The 23,735-nt window shown below is 40.3% G+C and overlaps 1 protein-coding gene across 1 annotated transcript in view; it reads right to left on the bottom strand.

Annotated features, from left to right (window-relative positions):
• Nucleotides 1-34: 34 nt before the first annotated feature.
• Nucleotides 35-23,735, bottom strand: part of DDX11 (DEAD/H-box helicase 11) — a 33,915-nt gene continuing 10,214 nt past the window's right edge. The window contains exons 5-27 of the mRNA XM_051963509.1: nt 23,107-23,261; nt 20,275-20,323; nt 16,511-16,618; nt 16,286-16,373; nt 13,267-13,472; nt 12,303-12,455; nt 10,663-10,709; nt 10,243-10,322; nt 9,739-9,783; nt 9,564-9,631; nt 6,811-6,849; nt 6,338-6,452; nt 6,085-6,219; nt 5,602-5,714; nt 5,018-5,090; nt 4,493-4,596; nt 3,414-3,563; nt 3,000-3,068; nt 2,689-2,789; nt 2,043-2,127; nt 1,530-1,593; nt 1,207-1,361; nt 35-1,101 (exon numbers count right to left, since the gene is read on the bottom strand). Of these exons, the coding sequence (XP_051819469.1) occupies nt 1,072-1,101; nt 1,207-1,361; nt 1,530-1,593; nt 2,043-2,127; nt 2,689-2,789; nt 3,000-3,068; nt 3,414-3,563; nt 4,493-4,596; nt 5,018-5,090; nt 5,602-5,714; nt 6,085-6,219; nt 6,338-6,452; nt 6,811-6,849; nt 9,564-9,631; nt 9,739-9,783; nt 10,243-10,322; nt 10,663-10,709; nt 12,303-12,455; nt 13,267-13,472; nt 16,286-16,373; nt 16,511-16,618; nt 20,275-20,323; nt 23,107-23,261 (2,232 nt within the window). The 3' untranslated portion in view covers nt 35-1,071. The remainder of the gene's footprint in view (nt 1,102-1,206; nt 1,362-1,529; nt 1,594-2,042; nt 2,128-2,688; nt 2,790-2,999; nt 3,069-3,413; nt 3,564-4,492; nt 4,597-5,017; nt 5,091-5,601; nt 5,715-6,084; nt 6,220-6,337; nt 6,453-6,810; nt 6,850-9,563; nt 9,632-9,738; nt 9,784-10,242; nt 10,323-10,662; nt 10,710-12,302; nt 12,456-13,266; nt 13,473-16,285; nt 16,374-16,510; nt 16,619-20,274; nt 20,324-23,106; nt 23,262-23,735) is intronic.

Genomic DNA, 23,735 nt, shown 5'->3' with positions numbered 1-23,735 from the left:
ATTGAGCTTAAAATGAACATGAATCACAGAACAATGAACCAAATGTACTCTTTAATTAAGGCACTGTAACTATGTTAATCCATGACAGTAAAAGCCAGCCCCACTTTTCACCATTCTTGGAGAAGATGAGGTCCTTTTCTTTGGGGCACAGGTAAGTAAATAGTAAAGGGAAGCTTCAGATATCCCAAGGTAGAGATATCCACACAACAAAGACACAGAAGTGGACATAGGGTTGTTTAAAATAGTCATACTGGGAGTCCTATAGCCCTTAACATATAAACGCTATTTTCAATGAAAGGAGGTAGTGATTGCCACTGACTTTGAAAGGGGAATATGAAACTGTGCACCTTTAAACCCCAGACCCTTTTCAGGAGGCAGGGAAGTGAGGTGATGTCTGGGGAGCAAAGGTAGTGAATGTTTTGTGAGAGAAAAAGACTAAATGGGAGATGGTAGATAGATGGCAGGAGGCTGGAGGTAAATCTCTTTATAAATCCTCAAAAAAATATATTACACAAAGATGTGCTTCAGGAGAAATTTGTGTGGGTCCACTATTATGATTCTCTAGTGGCAGCTTCATCTTGGGTCTGGACAGTGTTTCACAACAAAGCAGTAGGAAGGGAGGCAAGAACTACCCAGTAAAATCATCAAGTGCAAAAAAAAAAAAAAAAAAATCCTTTTTCCAATGTTTCCTCCAATAACAAATTTTTCTACTTTTACTCAAATGAAATTCAACTCTCATCTTTCTTATGCCATAACTTCTCAGTCATTTGAGAGCCAGTGCAAAACAAACCCTGCAACACCCTATCCTACTAACTCCAACTCAGTCTTCTGCTCCCAATCCAAGCTTCTCTTCTAACTTCTACCTTTAAGAAGGTGGTCCTCCAAGTCTTGCTGTCCAGTTGTTTTTCACCAACATAAAACAGTCCTGTAGCCTTCACACGAAGACCAAGAAGAACAGGGGCTAGATCCCACCCTTATCCATCTGTGTTTTGTCTTTGCAGTCACAATTCCTGTAGATGAACTAACAAATGTAGGAGGCTTAGGCATGGAGCAGGGAGCGATGCTCATCTGTCAGGAAGGATCAGATTTCTCCCGGTGAAACTGGAAAAAAATACCAAAAGTCTTTCACAATCCTCTGTTCTAGTGAAGAGTTACAGGGAGGGAAGAAAGGGAACAGGCTGGAGAATGGCAAGAGCCAAGACTTACCTTCCGCAATGTAGCAAAGGCTGGCCCAAATGCAGTTTTGATTTCCACTTGGTCTCGGATCCAGCCAGGCAGCTTGGCCAGAATGGACGGGCGGGAATAACGCTGGTCTAGGAGCAGGATGCTGGCAAAATCCTGCCGATGCCGGATGGCCCGTCCTGGGTTGGGCAGAAGCCAGGGCTCAGAGCAGAGAAGACTCAAAAACCTTGCAGACTCATTAGTCCTTATCATTCTGAACCATCACCCTCATAGAAGTGAGACAATTCCTCCCACCCTTGTTTCCTTTACTACCCCTGCTAACTACTCAGGATGCATGTGGGGCTCACCTATGGATTGATTGACAGCTTTCATACACAGGTTTTCCATCAAGGATTTCCCTGGATTATTGGGCTGGGGAAATGAAGAAGTTAACAGTACTGGTTTTAAACAAAGAACCTATCCTGCTATAGATTCCATTTACTTCAATATCCCTAAGAAAAATGACATTCCCATAACTAAGACTACAGAATAGCTCAAGATCCCCATGTGACCGCATGAGAAAGAAGAGAGACCAAGAGGGTTGGCTGAACTGTTCCTATTCCTAATTAGAGCTTCAAGGTGGCACCATGGCTGGCTGCAAAGCATACAGATGGTGGTTAAGACTCCCTTTTCATTTCAAGATAATCTTGCCCAGGTCTACAGAACTTCACTAGTTCTGGTGAGACAGTAATGAACAGCCCAACTCTTGATATTCAGCACAATCTCATAATCCCATAACCCCATCCAGCCCCAAAGACGGTGAATTTGGGAAGAGCCTGAACTTGGGAAAAGAATTCCTGACAATGACAAAGGGTACTCACAAGAGTCTGGTCCAGGTACGCCATCTTCTCTTGCAGCTCCAGGGATTTGATGTTGGGGTAGGGCATGCCCACCATAACCACACACCTTCCAAGGAATTAGACCAAGCACTTTAAGGTTTGCCAGGCAGTGTATACCATGCACCTTACATTTGCATATATGCATACATTTTATATTTCCCTATTTACAGGTGGGAAAAGCGGCCTGGCAAGGTTAAATGACTCGCACAGGACCACAAAACAAGTAAATATCAGAGGGAGAGTGAGAACAGGAGCCTCCTGAATCAAAGTTCCCCTGTCCCACTTGTTAGGCTATGTGCCTGGTTCTCAAAGCCTGAAATGAGGAAGGATCCGATTGACACTCTTCCCTGACAGTGCCGCCTGCTACTTAGCCACCTACCCTGGTCTCCCTGGGACTGAATGCAGACAGCCACACCCATGCCAGTTTGCATCCTTCACATTGTTTTATCCAAGCTCACTATCTTAGATCTGTCCAGCACCTGTGGACAATTTTACCTAAGTAAAAGGGAGTCCGTGTCACTGAGCTTAAAGATTTTGTTGCCAGCCACAACCACCAGACCATGCACCTGGGTTCTCAGCTCTGGGAGGGCAGGGAAGAAGGAAGAGGGGAACCAAAGCTCACGCTTACCGCCCTAAATCATCAGAGAAGTTGATCCCTTCACTCATCTTCCCTCCAACCACTGAAAGGAGAAGGGCCCCAGTCATCACACCTTTCACTTGGCTGCATTGCTGAAAAAAAGCATTCCAGATCAAGAAGCTGCTTAATTAGACATTATTTCAATAAAACAATCAAAAAAGAATGTATTAAGTGATTACTATGTGCTAGGCATCATGGGTCTCTGTGCGAAAGGGACTTGGATGTTACCCAGGATGAACTATAATGGGGCACTTATACATCCACATTACTTTGCCCTACAGTTTTGCAACTGCACCTCTTACCTTAATGCACTTGGAGTACTCGGTCAACATCTGTTCCACCTGATTTGCTCGGTTAGGTTCCTGAAATATCTGGAACAAATTATAATGTGTGTGTGTGTGTGTGTGTGTAAAAAGACATCAAGGAAAGGAATCCTAGGTCTGTATTCTAAATAACACTTACTTGGTATCATTCACCCTCATGGGTCAATGATCTTTTGGACTATGTAGCTGCTTCCAGAGAAATTACCAACCAGAATGACAGGAAAGTGAGTAGAATGGCTGAGGAGCTTAAAAAAAAAAAGTAGCCTTGGGGAATGGGGGTGGGGAATACTAATTCAAGACTGGAAACAGAGGTCTGGTATTTGGAAGCATCCCTGGGGAAGGTCATGGCCTGGGTGGAGATTTTGCTTTAACTCTGGGGACAGACAGGCTCACCTTCTTCTTTACAGCCAGACGAGTCAGCAGCCCACTCTGCTTCCAGTGTGCGTATACTTTGTGCAGGTAGTCATAGGAGGAGAAAAAGCAGACCAGGCCCCCAGGGACCACGTTGCAGAGGTTGCAGAGGATGCGGCCGACTTCATCCATCTGAAAAGGAGAACCAAGTTCCTTTCATTAGCCCATGGCTGCATGAGGCACTGACTCTCAAGGAACAGACCAAAACCATTAATTACATCTAGAGACATCTAGGAGTCAGTGAGAGAAAATGTGGGAGAACACCATCCTGGTGCCAAGAAGCACATGATCCTAAATGATGCTTTGTAGCAGATGGTAAAATAACTTTAAAATGCTAACCAAGACACAGCATGTTTGAAATATGCTATTGAATCTTCTACTCCATCTTTACTTGTTTTGGAGCTTCCAGCAATGATCAAATCAGATATTAGATAGAATATTAAATACCCTCTCAATTTTAATGTGTCAAAGGCAGAGTTGGTTTTATGGGGGTGATAAAGGAGGCAGAAAGAGCAGGGTTCGAAGACAGCTTTATCACTTGCCTCATCAAAAAAAAATAACTTATTTGAATTTTAGAATTTTGGATTTCTTTAAAAGAAAGAAGAAGGAAAAGGTCTCCTCCCATCCCTTCTGCATTTGGTACACATCATCAATCTACTTGAACAATAGAGAGACTCAATGCTTGGCTCTAAAAGATAAATAAAATTCTAAACTGTCCTCCTGCTTGAGGCTATGTGGCATAGTGGAGACAGGGCTGGGTCTGGAAACAGGAAATCCCAAGTTCAAATGTGGTCTTAGCACTAGTGCCACTTAAACTTCTATTTGCCTCAGTTTCCTCAACTGCAGAATGGGGATAAAAACAACAACTACTTTTTTAGGATTATTTTGAGAATCAAATGAAATACTATTTGCAAAAATCACTTAGCGCAGTGCCTGAGTAGATATTAAGTAATATATGAATATTTATTCCCTTCACCTTCTCTCTTTCTTGGGTCAAAATAATTTTTACTCTCCCTACTTCACAATAATTTTTCTCCTACAACAAGCAGATCAGTACTGACCATCTGAGGCAGCTCTCTCTTCTGATAGATGAATTCCAACTGCTGATTAGACGGTCCACTGCAAAGGACAATGGGTAGAATATTGTCTGGTGGGATTACATGGCCTGATAAAAAAAACAGAAATAAAGACTGAAATGAAGACCAAAACTATAGCTAGAGGCAGAACTTATACAAAAAATTATCCTTGTCCTTCCAAAGGCATTCTGAAATAACAATATGAAAGGATAGGTCTTTCTCTTCTAGGGAAACATTCAAATATATGACCTAGGGAAAAATGGATGGAGAAGAGGAAGATGGAAACATGGGCCTTAAAGTGTATAATTGGGAGAAAGCCAAGGAAAAAACCATTTGTGCTCAGTGCAATTAGGATAAGGTCAGAATTTTTCAATTCTATCAGAGTCAGATCTGGGAAGTAAAATATAATAAAGGACCCAGAATTAGAGCCCTCAAACTGTACCACCACAAAATGTAAAGATAGGGCAATGGGTATAGTATGCCCCATACTAGACATGAATACTTACTTACCACAGGAAAACTCAACCACTCGCTCTGTTCCAACTCCAGCACATTCTAGCAACTGTTCCCGAAAATCAGCCACCTAAATAAAAACCAAGAAACAAAAAGCCACTGACCAATGGGAGACAATGGGGATAGGAGAAAGAACAATGAGGCTGTATTGCATGTACTGGTCATGGAAGGAGAGTAGAAATGTGCATGGAGGTGGGAGGGGGAACCTGGGGGGAATCAGAAGATCATCTAGTCCAATCCTAGCATTTTACAGATGAGGAAAGAGATCCAGAGAGCAATATGCCCCAAGATGCTGTGCTAGTAAAAAGAAGAGCCAAAATTTGAACCTAACTTTACTGGGGAAGAGATTGAACATGGTGAGGAGAAAAGGGCAGCATACAGGTAATGCACAAAAGCGAACAAGGGATTTCTCAGGCACAAAACCAGGGTCCACAGGCTGCTGAGGCACATGCCGCGGGCAGATGCTAACAAGCCAAGGGACATGAAGGGCAGGGGCGCCGCCTCAGCCTGGCTCTGACCACCCTTTCCCAGGCACAGGGGTGCCAGGGGAGTGAGCTCTCGAGAGGTCCCCCAGGCCTCACCGGCTGCATGGTGCCCCCAGCGATGATCATGGCCCGACATTCCTTTACCACCTGGGCAAAGTGCACCGAGGGATTCAGGAGGAGAAACCGGAGGCTGCTCTGACTGAGGGTGCCTAGAGGAAGGAGATGGCAGACCGCGCCTGAGAATTCAAGGAGCTCAGCCCACAGACACCTGCTCCTCCATGAGCAACAAAGCCGCACAGGAGAGCCACAGATGCTGTCGCACTGTAGGGGCTAAGAGGCGTGGCAATCACCGCTGCCGGGCTCCTGATCGGGCCTCTGTGACCTTGTGAGACAACTGCCCTACACCCCCTTTCCTCAGCTGTCAGAGGAGGGAGCGGCTCCCTCCGTGCACCCCTGGGAGAGCACTGGTGCTCCCCTGCTGCATCCTGGCCCACATGGCCTCCTGAGCACCCCCCCGCGCATATGGTCCCGGCTCCGCACAGAGGCACTCGCTACAGAGCTCCAGGCGCGGGCAGTTACCTTGTCTGTTCACGACCACCCTGCCGTCCTGGTTGGCGGTAGTGAGGGCTGCAAGGAAGCTTTCAATCTGCATCAATGGAGAGCCCAGGCGTGGCGGGCCACCCTCATCCTCTCCAGGAGCAGATGAAGGAGTTGCTGTAACACAGAAAGGACGGGCCCACAGTAGAGAAGGAAAAACGTACCTGAAGCTATCAGATGTCCCTTCTGCCTTAGGATCTGGAGGCTGGCTGCTTTTCCCCCTTCCCTAACTCACCTCCAGGCCCGGGCTGAAGGCTCTGCAAGAAGTGCTGGAAACCAGTCAACTTGGATTGTTCTTTAGAAGATGGAAGGATAGAAACACCACCGTATTCCGTGGTGAACCCAAACAGCTGTATTGGGGCCAAATGCAAATAAGATGCCCATTTTACACATCAAGAAACTGAGGCTCGAGAAAGGTTAATAAATAAACTGCACGAGACTGTACCACTAGAAAGTGGCAGAACCAGTCTTAGCACTCCAGGTATTATAACATTACAGGTAGTTGCTTTAAAAAGGAAGGATGGGTGGGTAGGTGGAAGATTACCTATAAAGCCTTTTGAAAGGAAACAGTTTTGAATTATATTTCCAAAGGACCAACAAGATACTAATTAGTCAGGGAAGTGAATGCCATTTCCTTGCGTCCCAAATCTGTACTATAAAGTCCATCTAAATTGGAAGATGTCCCAAGAGAAAAGAGAGAATATTTACCTTTCTGCTGACCATGCTCTTTTCAAAATACCGCTGTACCTGCAGAAACAAGGAATCTAAAGTCTTATTTTAGCCAGGAAGTTCAACCTTTCATGTCAAAATGTTCCCAGGGTTAGATGACAAATGATAAAACAGATTCTCTTCTGCTTACTTCAGTGAAGGTTCAACCCAGAAGGGAAACAGCCAAATGGTTGAAAAAAACAAACAAAAAAAAAAAACACCAGTGTAATCAATCATCAAATTGATTACAGTCAATTCACCTCCTCACGATAAATCTCCCATGCCAAATAGCACGCTTCTTCTCTTCAGGAACATCTCTACAGGGGGGAGGTACCAAGGGTTCCATACATACCAAGCTTTAATGAAAGGTGGCAACATCATGATCCTAGGATTTAATATGCATGTTAGGTGGATTTATACATGTAGAACACTCTTGTTTCTTTGCTTTTTAGCAACGAACTCCCATCTTTTCTATCCTCAATTTTCTTCCTATTGACTATCATAATTTAATTCAATAAATATTCTGTACCTACCACTGCAAGGCACCTTAGAGATAATGTAAGGGACACAAGCATAGTAGTAACTCACATAAGATAAGACATTAAGTGCCACAAATAATACAAAGTACTATATAAGGGGAATTCAGAAGTCATTTCTACCTGCAGGGTTCAAGAAAGAGCACTTAGAAGAAAAAAACTTTAGAACTGGGTCTTGTAGGATGTGGTGGAAAATTATAAGTACCAATGAAATCCAAGACACTGAAAATAGAAGGAACTGCTTCTGGAAAGATGTAGATATGATAAAAAAAAAAAAAAAACCACACAGGGTAAGGAGCTAAGTTTAAGGAGAACATACAGAATGAAGTTAGCAAAGGATAAGGCTGGGAAGGAACAAAACCAAATTGTGATAGATCCCGCACACCAAGATACAGAATTTGAACTTTAATGATAGAAACTGGGAGCCTATTCAAGGTTTTTGATCAAAGGAAGTATATTTTGGGAAGATATATCTTACAGAATTGGAATACAGGCTAAAAATTTCTGGTCAAGACAAAAATTGCAGATAATGTGGATAAAGTAGAAAATGAAAAATAATCAGACAAGATCTTTGATCTCATAGAATTGGATATTTTTTAAATCCAATCCCTGGCCTGCTCAACTTGTATGACTCTTATCTATGTGCTCTCCAACGCATCAGAGTTTACCAAATCTACTAGAGGAAAATTCCTTAAGGATATCAAGGCTGTCTAGTTGACACCTTTTATTCTTGTTCTTCATTAAAATTCTTCAATGCTACAATCTAATTATACCAAATCCTTCAAAGACTACTACTTTCAAGAAACCAGGATTAATTTATATAGATAGCCAGAAGCCTATAAGCACTAGGGAAGAGGTTTACCCCCAAAGGCATGTGGGCCCAAGAGCATAACACATGGAAGCTTTCCAGCACATGAACAAAGGTGAGTCACAGAATCTGGAACCTACAGCTATATCACCCTGACCCCAAACCAAGGCCAAGACCCTACAAAGTTCAGGGCACAAAACAGTAATCAGATCATTTGCTACACAGTAAATGCAATCAGATTTTCTCAGGCCAAAGTAAATAGAATTAATGGGACTTCAAGATTCCATTCGTAAGGTGGCAATAGTATAGATGGATATTTTTGTTTTTTACTTTCTTCATATATAACTTAAGATATAAATGATTCAAATAGGAAGAGTTAGATATACTGCTCTTGGAAATCACTATTTAAAAATTACCCTTTATTCAGGTCAATTCTTAATTAAGTACAGTTTATTTTAAATATTAAGTTTACAACAAAATAAATTTACTCTTTGTAATTAAAAAAAAAAAAAAAAACCTGTACTGGGATGGTAAGTTTGATATAGAATTCCTTTGCCAAGAAAAAATTTCAAGACATTGTACAAGAAGAAGTACAGAATCATGAAATTTCTACATTAGAAAAGACCTCAAAAACCATCTAGTCCAATTTGTGGGAATTCCCTCTATAATGGATGGATCTCAAGAGCTCACTGGATGTCAGGAGAGTGAGAAGAAAGAGATGACTCTGAGGTTTTCAGCCTGAGTGGTGCTATCTTTAGCAGAAATAGGGAAACAAGGAGGAATAAATGATTTGGGAATAAATATAAATTTGATTTAGAAATATTGTATTTGAAGCACCACCAAGCTAACTAGGTAGAAATGTCCAAGAGAAAGCTACATATAAGAAACCTGAATAGGAAGAAATCTGAGGCAGTATGGAAACCAGGAAAAAGTGGGTTCACTAGGGTTAAGACAGGAAAAGAAATAAATAGTAGACAACACCTCTGGATGATCCTTTATCAGCATTCTGATCCATTTCAGCAATGGGGTAGGACTTGGCTCACACTAATCACTTGGTTCCAATGGAACCTTCAAATACAGAAGATGCCTTCCCTGTTTTATTCCATGGGATAAAACCATAGCCACCTATAATAACACTTTAAGATACTTTTGGCATCCTTGGTTATATACTCTGCATTTGCTGATATGCTACTTTTAAGTGTTCTTCATCCATTTTTAACATATTTATTATGTCTTCCTATCTAGACCATAAACTATTTCAGTACAAAATCTCTTTCAGAGAATTTAGGACAATGATTTATTTGCACATAAATGAGAACTGATTGAAGTTTCATGAATGACTGAATAGAGTGTCAAAAGATCACAGAAATTCTATAGATGGACACACCTGGCATATACATAAACTCTACCTTGAAAAGGTTGATATTGTCAATCTGACTCTGAAACAGGAAGTCATTGATGGTCTTCAGCTCAGTCCCTAAGAACAAAGAAAATGAAGATTCCTAGTATTTCTGAGTTCGGCAGATCTCAGCTTCAAAGTTTTGAAATTCTCTTTATACCCAGTTCAGCTAGTCACATTCTTACCTGTTTGACAGAGGTTCTGCGTGTTGGGATTCTGTTTCACATTTCCTGGAGGGGAGGAGAGGGTGAAAAATCAAGCCATGACATAATGAGACTGTTACTCTCCATTGCTCCAATTCACCCAAATGCTCAGACAGTAAAGTGAACCAACACACATGTGTTCATGCAAGAACATGTGTATGTGCATACACACACACAAAACCCAGTAAGCCATGTTCCCTATAGGAATGCACAGATTGTTAGATTTTTTTTTCTTTGTTATACAACATTCCTTTAAAGCAGAGTGAGAAAAGGGATAATCTTATTTTACAGAAGGACAAGAAGAACTAAAGAACAAACCCTGTGACCATAATCAATCAATTATAAAATCAACAGAGCCCAGGAGTCTAGAATGCTTGTCTCAAGCATGATGTGGACAATATGCTGGGGGAACATGTCATGATAGAGTTAAAAAAATGATTAGCTGCTTTAGAAGTTTAGATTAGATGAGGTTAGAATGTCTCTTACCACCCAGAACAGTCACAAATTTCTCCAGCAAATATAAAATTTGTTTGATGTACATCAGGTTCTTGGCCTTCAAAAATTTCCTATAAAAAAGCCAATGAATATCAAGTACCTTTAAAATAATGCACCCATATTCCCAGCCCTACTTCTCTGGCTCCTCAGCAAATTCCTTTTGTCTGAAGCTTTTACCATGGAAAAAGCTGGCCCCCCATTATCTAAGAACTTAATTAATCAGTAGCTTAGTAATGAGATGAACTATAAGTCTGTGATGGGACTCATTCCACTTATTAACTCAGTAAAGGTTCTGCTCCAGGGCTGCATGAGAGAAATATACCTAAAAGTCTTTCAACTTGTAGAAGCTAAAACTTAGGAGAAGCCCAAGTCTTTGTATAATCTCCATTTATATCTCAGGAAGAAGCTCACCTGTATCGCTCCATGTATTGGGACAGCTGAGAGTGAGCCTGGCAGAGCTAGGAGTGAACAGAGAAAATGGCTGTGAAAGAAGGACCTGGTTCAAGGCTGAGGCATTCATAGAAAAGTGAAATTTCCAACCAGGCCTTAAGTATGACAGTCAGGAATTCACATGAGTACAGAAAAGAGAAAAGAAGCAGCAGGCCTGGATGCAGGATGGTTCCAAAGCACTATCTGCCAATGAGCCGGGCACTGGAGGTAACAGGACATTTGATGTATGACATGGTCAGCTCTGCACATTAGGAAACTGACTTTGGTAACTAAGTGAACAAAGTGTTAGAAGAGCGGGGATCTGAGGCAGGTCCCTGACAACCAACTACAAGGTTATTTCAATGGTTCAGGCAAGAGACCGTGAAGACTTAGGTCATAGGTGGGGGAGATACAACAGATGCCCTAGAGATAGAAATTACACTGTCGAGCAACGGATTAGTTAAATGAAGTGAGAATGAGGAAGTGAAGATTCTCCAGGGCTGCCGGACAGGCAGAAGGAAGTCTAGAGGAGGCACAGGTTGCTGGAGAAGGAGAACAAGTTGTGTTTTGGACATGGCGAGTTAAGAGAGAAATACCAGACATCAAGTTCAAAATATCTAACATTCAGCTGGTGACACAGGAGCAGAGCTCAGGCCTAGGTGACCATTAAACAGTGGAAGCTGACGCGGCCCAAGGACAGAGTGCAGGGCCTAGAATCAGAAGACCCAAGTTCCAATCTGGTCTTAGACATCTACTATGTGACATAAGTTGCCTCAGGTTCCTCAACTATAAAATGGGGATGAGGATAATAGTACCTACTTTCCCAGGGTCATGAGGATAAAATAAAGTATCTGACACATAATAGATGCTCAATAAAGCATGTTCCCTTTTCCCCTTCCCACCCTCAGTAAGTCCTAAATTAAAGATTTTCTACTGAATGATCACCTGAGATCCAACAAAGACCCGTAGTTTTTAGTATTCTTTATCATTAAATTATCATGAACCTACTTATCTATCACATATTGCATATCCCCAATAAAATGTAGTTTCTTGAGGGCAGGAATTTTTTGTTTTGTTTAATGTTATTATCTCCAGTACCCAGGACACAGTAGCAATGTAAATAATGCTTGTTGAACTGAGTTAGCTTCAAAATCAGGAATCTGGGACCCAAGAAGACAGTAGCACACCCTGGTAACTTATGCTTGGTCAGGAAAAAAGTATGGTGGTCCCTAGAAGATGAAGACATCCTTCTCTTATGTCAGTATTATAAAAGATATAGAAGGAAATTTTCAGTCAAGATGTCCTCTGTATTCTTCCTTCAACATATCTTTGTTGAACAAAACATCTTTGCTTGCAATCATGGAACATTTCCTATGTGGTAATGAAGAATTTAAGAGCTCCCATTATATTATAGAAGAAATAAGGACAAAAAGACATTTCATCTGTGTTATGACCACGGACCAAACAGCTCCATGGCTTTGAAAAGGTGGGAGGATTTTATTCAAAATATATATAATTCAAATATAATATCTCTCCATTTGCCAAATGACTTCCTGCATCCCCTTCCTCACACTTCTGAGAAAGGCAATACATCCTTATGACATTGCCATTTGCCAACTCACCTGGGAACCATTAACTTCAGCACTGTGGATGCTCGTGATAGAATCAATCAGATTGTGGGCTTCATCAATGATCACCACTTGTCCCTCAAGTTTAATGCCTGCAGCATGGCGGGTAGCTGCATGCAGCAGCATTTGGTAAGGGAGTACCACCAGCTTTGGGTTAGAGAGATACACATTATATTAATAGTCAGTAGAATTCACTCAAATGCATCAAATTCTAAATTCCTAGGGCCCTAGACAAGCAGGAGAATGAACTAACATTTTTTTTTTTCCTGTATGGAACACATCCATGTGTAGGTATATCTCCTGAGTCCTGTAGCAATAGAAGCTCTAACTAGGTTAACAACAGAAAATGTGTGAAGAAACAATCAAAAGGGCTATTTTTAAACCTGGTTCTACTACTAACATTCTATAAGACATCAGAAAAACCACTTAAAACTTTCATTGCTTCGGTTTCCCTACATGCAGAATACAGAAAAATAATAACCCATCTTACTTATTATCTCTGAGTATTAAGCCACAAAAGGTAGTAATACTGATGCTTCAAAAATATGTCTATAAATATGTAAGGCAAGATTTTAAATTATTATTTAATAAATATTTTCCTTTCAGAAACAGTGGCTTTCACACAGAAATAGCTGGACTCCTATTACAATGAAGATAGTCAAAGGGCTAGAGATTATGTGGGTTTTTTTCCTGTTTCATAGGAAACAGGCTCAGAGAGGAGCCCGTACATAACCACAATGATATGTGAGAGTCCAATTCATGCTGACATAATCTTTATCAGTCTGTTTTATTTAGAATTTTCTTAATCAGGAAAACACCTAACCCAAAAGGTATGTGACAGACAAGTAGCTGAAAATCAAAAGATTAGTGAAAACTAAATAGAAAAGGCAAGCCGGTGGCTATAGGCCTTGTGGCCTGGGCTAAAGGAGGAACAAACCACCTCCTTCAGAGTGCTCACCTGGGCTGAGGGAATGGCAAATCGGCTTCCATAGTAGGGGCAAGCTTGAGTCTCCTTCCCCAGCACCACCAGCTGCTCAATATCTTTCACTTCCATGAGAACCTCATCACGAAGAAACTGCATCTGCTCATAGTTGTAGAAGGGGCAGGAAGTACGAGTTTCCGTTTTCCTTTTCTTTGCCTTTTCGTCATCTTTATTCTTCTTCTCTGAACAGAGGAAGACAAAAAGGGTAACACAAGCAGAAAAAGAAGTGGACAATTAAACTTGAAAGAGGAGGCAGGGCTGGCTCTTTTAGGGAAGATCCAGAAGTGCATCCCCAGTCCTTGACTCCTTCGAGACAGGGCCTCGGAGTTCCAGAATGTCCCTGTAGCCAGAGAAAAGCCAACACAAAAAACAGTAAAGATTTCAAAGTTATTCAAAGACTCAATCTGAGGCTGGACTTAGGGTACAAAAACCAAACAAAAAAGGCATTTTCATACATGTGGTGAAAGAGAAAAAGAGGACTATTCAAAAAACGCAAATCTCCATTTTTTTCAAGTTTGCTTTTTAAGCATATGATAAATTCAACCTGAAGTTTCCAAAGCTATTCTGTGCTTTTTTTCTGGCATTGGCTTGTTCCTTTCTCTATAATTTTTTTTTTAAGCTGCCTCAATGACCCTCTCTTCCTTTTCTCTTTTTTTTTTGCAACTCTATCTACCCCTTCCCAACCTCTCCTCTCCACTTTCACTGGGAAAAGAAAAAAAGAAAGCCTTCTTAACAAATAATCATAGCATTTCTCAGAAGTGAGCCATTCCACAGAAGTCTATGTAAAGTGACAGGTGGACCGTTCTGCACAACTCTACAAAAAGTGGACTAGTTGGCAGACCAGCATATAAAGCAATTTTTATATAATGCAAAATTGCCTGAAGAGTTGGGAAAGGGAGACAGGAAAGGGATTGTGCACCTACCCATGGAGGGAGCCTGCACCTAGTTCAAGGACAGGTGGGAGCCAAGGACAGAGCAGTAAGAGTAGGAGGGTTATGAGTTTGAGCTGGGGAGGAAGGGGTAAGGAAATGGGTAAAGCCAGTAACATAAGGGCCTGACTGGGACCTAGAGGAAGACCACCACAGGGTGAGGTGGACACATGGGGGAAGGCAGATACAAGAGGGCAAACCACAGAAATAGGTGATATGTGGGGTCCAGGGCAATCACATGCTACTAGAGTGTACAGAAGAGAGACGCTGACCAGACACATGAGCAAGTGGGAAGAGCAAGGCAAAGGCCTTCTCTCTAGGGCCCCACCAGAAGTCTCAGGTCAAGCCCCAGATCCAGCTAAAGTAGTCTCCCTTGTGTCTATTCTTCCACAGTCCCTTGGAGAATGGTTTTGTTAAAACTTTTTTTTTGTAGGGGAAGAGTGGGAGAGAGGGAGTGAGAGGCTGTGAAATGCCAAGCCAAGGGGTAGGAGGGGACAGTGCAGAGTGAAGGTCAGAGAAGTTTTTGTTTTGTTTTTTGGAATGTGTTTTTCTTTCAAAATTATTTACGTGAACTTAAATTTGCAATATAAATTTATGTAAAGCAAGAACTGCTGAGCCAAATTTGCTGGTCCTATAAACTCTCACTCATTTTTCTCCATTCTCATTGCCCCTCGCTGGGTGCAGCATGGGATGCTGCTTATGGTTCCATGCTCTGCATTCTTTCTGGGTTTTCACATGCTTTTGCTCTCTCAGCTCTCCTACTTCTCCATGCTTTCTGTGTATTCCTTCTCTCATGCCCACAATTCACTAATGTCTTCCCTCCCATGGCTGACTCAGTGGGCAATCCTATCAGCATCTATGGGCAGACTGATGTCTCCCAGCCCTAGATTCTCTGCTGGAACAGGTACACCTTTCCTAGAGTCTCTTAGACATCTCAAACTCAACATGGCCCAAAACTCATGAGCTATCTCCGTACCTCCCCCCCCATCCCCCCCCCCCCCGAATTCTCCCATTGCGATTGAAGGCCCCAGCATCCTCCTAGTAACCACAGGGCCTTCAAGACTATTCTCAGTTCCTCATCCTTGCTTGCCCCATATCCAATCTTCTAACTCCTACCCCCATGTGTCTCTCATTTGTAGTTACTTCTCTCCACTCAATGGCCACAACCCTATTATTATGCCTTTGCCACCTCAGATCTGGGCAACCATAATATCCTTTTTAATTAGTCCCTGTGTCACATCTCTCTTCATTCCAATCCATCATCTACTTGGCTGCCACGATGATTCTTTTCTAAAGCACACATCTGAACATTTCAAACCTCTGCTCAAAGAACTCCAGTGGCTCTCTATTACCTACAGGATCAAATTATAAAGTCCTGTTAGACACACAAAGCTGTTTACAGTTTGGCCCCTTTTGACCTTATTTCTCCCTTTCACATATTCTATAATTCAGCAACAAGGGCTTACTCACAAATTCCACCTCTTCTACCTTTGCTTTACCTTCTTCCAGGTCTGGAATATTCTGTTCTCTTGTCTTTGCCTCTTACTTTCCCTAATTTCCCTTAAAATTCAATTCAAATCTCACTTTTGGCAGGAGGCCTTTCCCAATCCCCCTAACCATCAATTCTCTTCACTGCCAGATTAATTTAGAGCTGTTCTGTACATATACTGTATACGCCCAGTTATTTGCAGACAGACTATCTCCCAGCACTGGGATCTGAATTCTCTGAGCCAAGGACTGTTGTGCAAATACTTAGCATAGGGCCTGGCATGCAGTAAGTACTTAATAAATGTCTGCTGACTGAATGACTGACTTGGTCCTACCCAGAAAGCAAGGGCACTTCCTGGAGAGGACGCCCTCTGGAGGCCAAGGGCTGTTCTCTGGCTGACTTTCCTATCTGGGGGCTGAGGGAGGTGGGGGTGGCAATGGAGGTTAGGGGTCGCACGATGAGGCGCCCTCTTTCTCTCAGGCCCCCGCCCGCCTCGCCTTCCCTCCAGGTACCCACCATAGAACAACAAGTCCTTGGTGCCGACGGCCCCCCACGGCGCAGGCTCGGGAAGAATTACCGTGCTTGCTTTTCTGCATCTCCAGACAGCGGTCGTTGATGAGGGTGGCCGAGCCCAGGCGCTTCACCTCTTCATTCACACAAAGGTTCTACGAGAGAGAAGGAGAGGCGCGTGGGCACTCCCGGGCACAGAGGACCGAGCGGCTGTCGGGGAGTCTGGGGAGGCCATTTCCAACAGTGGCAGGGAGGCCGCAGGCCGGGCCCAGGCCGCTCATCTTGCACCCACCTGCCGGGAACCGAGGGAGACGAGGCGCGTCTCCTTGCCGAAGGGGCTCTTCTGCACCTCGTGCACAAACTGCGTCAGCTGAGAGTGGGTTCGACTGCAGTAATAAATCTGATTGGAGACAAAGGGTGGATTTCAAACAACTGACTGTGGCACCTCGAGCTGATTTTCCCATCACTGCATCATAGGGCAGGAGGCCCAGGGATACAAAGGGATAACAAGGAGGCCCACGGTGCCCTTGGAGGAGCAGCGGCTGCAGAGCTGGGGAACCGAGCTTGAAGCTCCGCCACTTACCAGAGTGACCCTGGGCAGCCACTGACCTCTCAGGGCCTCAACTTCGAGGCCTGTAAAGTGAGGAGGTTCAATTAAATAATGTTCAAAGGTCCTCCTGGGCAGCTAAGTAGCACAGGATAAAGAAAGCCTGGAGTCAGTAAGACTCATTTCCCTGAGTTCAAGTCTGACCTCAAATATATACTAGCTAAGTGATCCTGGGCAAGTCATTTAACCTTGCTTAATTCAGTTCCTCATCTGTAAAATGATCTGGAAAAGGAAATTGCAAACCACTCCAGTATCTCTACCAAGAAAATCCTAAATAGGGTCACAATGAGTCAGACATGACTAAAATAAAAGTCCTAAGGCCAAATTTACAATCTTAAAGTTTTTTGCAAATCTTTGAGAAAAAGTTACTCAGCCATTTTTAATGAAAATAATCCAAATTTGCTTCAATTCATTCATCAGCCTCAGATGAAATTGAAAGAATTTTTAAAAGCAAATGCATTTTTAACATAATAAAAGTAGTAATTAAAAACATACGCTAAAAATATAGGCTTAAATAAATACTGACACAAATGCATCAAAGAAGTGTGAAAGAGAATAATAAGGACATTAGAAAATATTAGAAAGTCTCAGTAAAAGAAGCTTAACAAATCCTCTGAGGAAATATATCTGGGAACATACATTATCAAATCAGAAAAGAAAGTATTAATGAATTTAATATTCAATTTTTAAAAATTAAGAAAATCAACACATGGACAAATCTAACAAAAGCCCTAAAAAGGAAATATTAAAAACTGAAGGAAAAGATATAAACTGGAAATCAAAATGATTATGGCATTAATAAACAAAACTTAAAATTTATTCTTTAAAAATGACACAAAAAATAAAACTTTTGGCTGATTTAATTTAAAAAATAAAGAAAATCAAATTAACAGCATTTTAAAATTAACAAAAGAAGAAATAAAAATATCATCAAAACCTATTATAAATAACCATACGCTAGCAAAACTGAGAGTTTAAAATATGTAACATAACCAAATTAGCAGAACATGAAATAAAAATTTCAAACAATACAACTTCAGAAAAAGGCAACAAAGCCTTTAAGTGCTCACTATATGCCATGTAATGAAATTGAGTCACCAAAGTAAGTATCAGAAGTGGATAAAATACTGATCTACATGAGTTTAGAGGCAAACTCTACAAAACTTTCAGAGAATAATTAATATCTATATTCCACAATCTATTGTCAGAAATTGAGCAAGAAAATACTATAAAACTTCTTTTACAAATATATCAATTGTTAAAGCAGGAAAGGATTAAAAAATTTAAATAGATCAATAATAATAAAGAATATCAATTCTAAAATTTAAATAAAATTTTAGCAACAAGACTACAACAATATATCCAATATTTTTATGATCAACTTGTGATACAAGGATGTTTAGCATCAAGAAAATAATGTAGCTAATCATATTAAAAACATAATTAAAACATTAAAAACAAGACACATAATGCTATATAAATAAACAGATTTTGTATTACATTGATCAAATTATCAAAAAAACATTTTCTAGAGAGAGAAAATAATAACAAAGTTCATTTGGAAGAAGTAAAGATTTCAAATCTCAACGAAAATACTGGGGGGGGGGGGAGTAAGAATGAAGGAGAAGAATACTCAAAATTAGCCTCAAATCAATTGTGAAGAAAATTATCAAAGCTATTTGGTACCAGTTATATAAATGCAGATCGGTCAAAAGGATAAGGAGAACTCAGAAATAATTATGTTATTTAGTGTTAATAAAGCCAAAACAAAAATTCTTGAGGAAGAAATCTATTTGATCAGCGTTTCTGGGAAAACTGGAAAGCAGAAACTGGATTTTACGAAATGTACCACAAAAAGCTTAAAATGAGTATGTGATCTGATTGTAAATATCAGACCATAAAAAACTAAAATATACATGAAAATGTTTATAGTAGTATTTTGTTCGTAGTAACAAAAAAATCAGAAACAAACTAGATAGCCATTATATATGATTAAATACTACTGCACCAAAAGGATGATGGATACTATGGGGATAAATAGAGGAATTTAAAAGTTCTGCAAAGTGAAGTAAAAAAGATAAGAAAATAATATACAGTCATGTGAACAGAAAACAATAATTAAAATTATAAAAAGTGAATACCTTATGACCCCCAATCTTGTCCTTCATCCTCAACAAGACTTCCAATATTCTTTTCACCTTTCAAGTCTTTCCCAAGTCATCATCCCTTCACTGGTTTCCTTCCCTTGGTAAATCAATTCAACACTAAAATACCTTCTACATTCAACTTCCTTGACCTCATCACTTATATTATGCCAAACCACAACAAATCACAAAAACCGTATTATTCTTAGATGTCTCTTTTGTTCTTATTCATTAACAGAGTGTGTCCCCCAAGGCTTTATTTTGGGTCTTTTGCACAGTCTCACTTATTAATATCATCAACTCCAACGAATATAATTGTCATCTCTAAGGAAATAATTCCCTGATTCTTTTTTTTTTTTTTTAAATCCAGCTGTATATTTCTTTCCTGAATTACTTACACATCACCAACTGCCTTGTGGACATCTCAAATTCAACATGACCAAAATAAAACTATTATCTCTCCCTCCCTGCATCCCAGCTTTCCTTCTTCCCAATTTTCCCATTAATGTTGAAAGTATCACTATTCTCCCAGTCCCTGAAAATCAGAACCTCAGTGTCATCCTTGACTTCTTACTCAAGCTTACCATTATATTTTATTTTACCATTATTACCATTATTACCTTATGTCAAGTCTTGTCATTTCTATCTTCCCCAAACTCTCTAATCTATGTCCCATTAGCATTTCCCTCTATTCAGAGTCACCATTAATGACACTGGCTCTCATCATTTATGCCAGAACTATAACATTAGTCCTCTGGTTAGTCTCCTTGTCCCATATCCTTTTCCACTTCTAACCATGCTAGAATTAGATGTCAAAGTGATTTTCCTGAAGCACAGTGTGATGTCATTACCTTTTTTCTGTAAATTACAATAGCTCCTTATTACCTCTATGATCAAAAATATAATACTTTGTTTAGCACACAATTGAAATAAAAATATACCTTCTTTTCCTTTTCTGCAGGAATGAGGAAAACTACGTACAGAACCTTGCATATACTGTCTCAGTTGATAGGTTGGTCCATTTTATTAACACTCCCTCCCTCTTTCCCTTCCTCCTTCCCTCCCTCTTTCCTTCCTTCCTTCTTCTTCTTCTTCTTTTTTTTTTTTTTTTGGTTATACAGGTTAGCTCTCTGACTAGGGAATGGACATAATGGGAAAATGAAAAGTGATGTAAAAGCAAAAGAGAGCAATAAAATTTTTTTAAAAAACAAAAGGAAGCTGACTTGATTCTTCCTTTTCTTATCCAGAACCAGCTAGGTACTGCGAATTAAAAAAAAAAATCCCCAAAATGTAACAGAGTCTCACCTTAGTTACATGCTCCTCTTCTAGATCTTCCTCATCTTCTTCATGGGCTCTGAATAACAGAGGAGAAAAATACACACAAAAAGAAAGAAATATTTACTTGAATGAACATTAGAAGGGCAGAAGGAAGGAAAATGTAGATAAAACTTTGCTTCAGAAGATAATAAAAAGTCAGCAGGACAAATACTGGGTGAAAGGAGATAAAAATACACTTTATAATACAAAGGACCCATTAGGGAAAAACTTTGTTCTGATTAAGAAGCACACCTAGATAGACAAATTTCAATTTTTTTTTAAAACTACTTAGCTTAACCTCCATACTTTTGGAAAAAATTGAACATGAGAAGATGTTAACACTTTGAAGAAAGTTGTAGGGCATAACCAATCCACATCCTTAACTGGCAGTTAGAATACTTGTGTTCAAATTCTTTGGCCCTTGAGAATTACTCATTTAGTTTTCCCAATCAACAAGGAAGCAACAACCCTCTCAGTGTTTCCTCAGAGCAAATATTACATTCCTGATCATTGAAAATTCTCTGCCACAAGCAGTGGCTACACCATATGGCATCAACACTGGACTTGGCTCTGACAATTACTAGTCCTGTGACTATGGACAAGCCACTTAATTTTTTTTAGCCTCAGTTTCTTCATCTCTAAAATAGGAATAATACTTCCACTACTAATGTCATCGAGCTGTTGTATGGAGAATACTTTATAGAAACTATAAATTACTATACTGTGAGCTATTAAGTAAAAATTCCCTTTATAATCACTTTATATAGGAGATAAACAAAGAACAGAATTTTTAAAATAAGCTTTATTAACCTCAGAGCAATGATAAAATTGTTCAGGGTTAATGAAAAATAATCATTTGTAAAATTGATATTGACAACAATGGAACTGGTTTTTATCCAATAATCTTGGGATTCAACCCACACAGCAGAATCTAGGCGTTATTAAACAGCAACCACTGTGTAAAACTGGTCTGTGCCCTACGGTACTCCATGCAGCAGCTGGAGTGGGGAGACTAAGGGTAGTGAGTCACTATAAGGCCACTGCAATAGTACAATCTAGTAGTGACAATGTTGTGGTTGGAAAGAGACCCCAAAAGACTGGAGGTTTCAGACTGGTGTCGTGAGGCATCTCAAAAGAATCTGCGCCACATTCAAGTCAAGGGGCAAAGTTTATTGTAATTTAACACAAAGTTCCAAAAGGACTTAGCAAAGCACCCGGAGAAAGAAAACACTTTTATCCAGTTCTTTATGTCATATATACTCAGTTTGTGGCCCAGAGGTAGAATTGAGGAGAGGAATCTCAGGAGTAGAACTGACCAGCAGACCTGGACTATCCTAAGGCCAGAAGACTTTAGCATCACTGACAGATTGTTAGGACAGAAGCACCCTAAGGGGGAGAGGGGACTTCCCTAGTGCTATCTCCCCTTAGAAGCTATGCTCCTTCAACAAGGGCCTGAACACAAAGAGATGCATGGGAGAGATGTTTTAGAGAAACCACTGAATGTGGCACTGGATTTCAGGGCAAAGGAGGAGGGGTGACAGTGACATGGCATTATTTTGGGATGTGTTAAGTTTCACATGTTTACAGTACATCAAATTTCATATACTTAATAAGTGGTGATACAGGATAAGAGCTCAGTAAAGAGACTACAGCTGGATGGATAAATCTGGGAATCATCTACAGAGAGATGGTAATGGAATCAAAGGAAGCTGATGAGATCACCAAGTGAGAGAAGACAGAGAAAATAAAAAAGAGGTATATCATTTTACAAAAGGTGAAGGATAAATTTACCCAAAGAGACTTAATATAATCCTACAGAGAAGCATGGACCTTTAAGAGATGAAAAATCTTTCAAACATTCCTGATAAGATCAGAATTAGGCAAAAAATGAATTGCACACCCAGAAGCCAAGGGGTAGAAAAGTAAATATATGACTGATTGGAAAGGACTAAATGTTAATGAACTGTTTTTTTCCTAAAGTGAGTCATCTGAAATAAAAAAATGTCTTGCTTTTTTCATGGTATTCCCAGCACAGTGCTTTGCATATGCTAAGCGATTAATAATGCTTTTTCATTCATAATCGAGGGAGAAGAGACAACTGTCCCTTTTATAACTCTATTGTTTCCAAGCATCAGAGAGGGAGTTAAGGAATATCACATGCCTGAGGATTTTTTTCCCCTTGATTTTATGGATTTTTAAGGAAAGAAAGAAAGGGGAAGGGGAAAAGAATAAAATAGGGAAGGAGGAAAAAGGGTTAGAACCTACTATCTCACAGAACGGGAGTATATAAGAAGGAAAGGGAAGAGACATGAGTCATATGAAATTCATTTTAATTGAACTGGACAAAGAAAGGCTGAACATACACAGAGTTTGGTGTACAAATACAGAAAATTCAGGAAATATGAAGGGAAAAGAGGAGTGATTGAGCTGGAGAGAGAATGCAAATTTTCAACCTTAAGGATAGATCCTAAAAGGAAAAAAAAACCAATATAAGGTTAGTGACTGGGGTCTGAGTGAAGAAAGAAAAGAAAATGAATGGCATGGGAACAGACAGCTTCAGTAACAGATTACTAGTTTTGATCACATTCCTTCTTTATAAAGAGTAAAGCAGGAAGCAAAGAAAGTCATATAAGATAACAAACTGGAAGGAAATACAATCTTTTTTTTTCTTTATGAGACAGCATTGGTAACCACTTGTCCCCAAAAGCTGAAGCAGGAGTCAAAAGTCAAAGAAAAGAGGAGAGTTAAAAGACCTGGGTCCTTATGAGTGCTTAGTTCCTTATGAGGAATGTAACTTAAGGTGAGGAAACAGTATCTCACCCACTGACTGTTTTTTTGTCCTCATCACTTTCATATTCAGCAAGCAGCAGCTCTTCTTCCTTGCAGAGTTCTTCTTCTGGCTGTCCACTCCCAGCTGCTGCTAACATCTCCTTGCTGAGGTGCAACAGGCGCTCCATCTCTTCTTCTTCCTGTCTCTGCATCATAAGTAGGAGAAGAAGGAACCTTCAGCAATAAGACAATCCTGGAGTTTGGGGTTCAATTTCATTTTGGGCACTGGTTTTGTTTTTTACCTCTTAAAATTCTACTCTGTCTCTCACAGAGTCACGTGTCCAGAAACAGGCCACATGGTCCTACTGTGATGACTTTATATGTTCCCTACTAGGAATATATCAACCTACTTGTGTGACATAGAGAAGAACAATCTTCTATTCTGAGGGCGAGTTTTAGCCCCTAGTTTTCCAAAGCTAACAGAATTCTATTGAATGGCCATAAAGAGATAACATTTAAGACTTCATTGGTTGAAAGCAGTCTCTTTGATAAATACTTCATTCTAAACTGTCCAGCAATTCAGATAATGGGAAAGCAACTGAAATCATGGCCACTTCTACTTAACAGAATATATGGTTCTCACAAACTACAAGGGCAAAAACTTGGATTTAAGCTATTTC

The sequence above is a fragment of the Antechinus flavipes genome, chromosome 5 (genome assembly GCF_016432865.1).
Source record: "Antechinus flavipes isolate AdamAnt ecotype Samford, QLD, Australia chromosome 5, AdamAnt_v2, whole genome shotgun sequence".
In the NCBI taxonomy this organism is placed as follows: Eukaryota; Metazoa; Chordata; class Mammalia; order Dasyuromorphia; family Dasyuridae; genus Antechinus; species Antechinus flavipes.
This window is presented reverse-complemented; position numbering and strand designations above follow the sequence as displayed.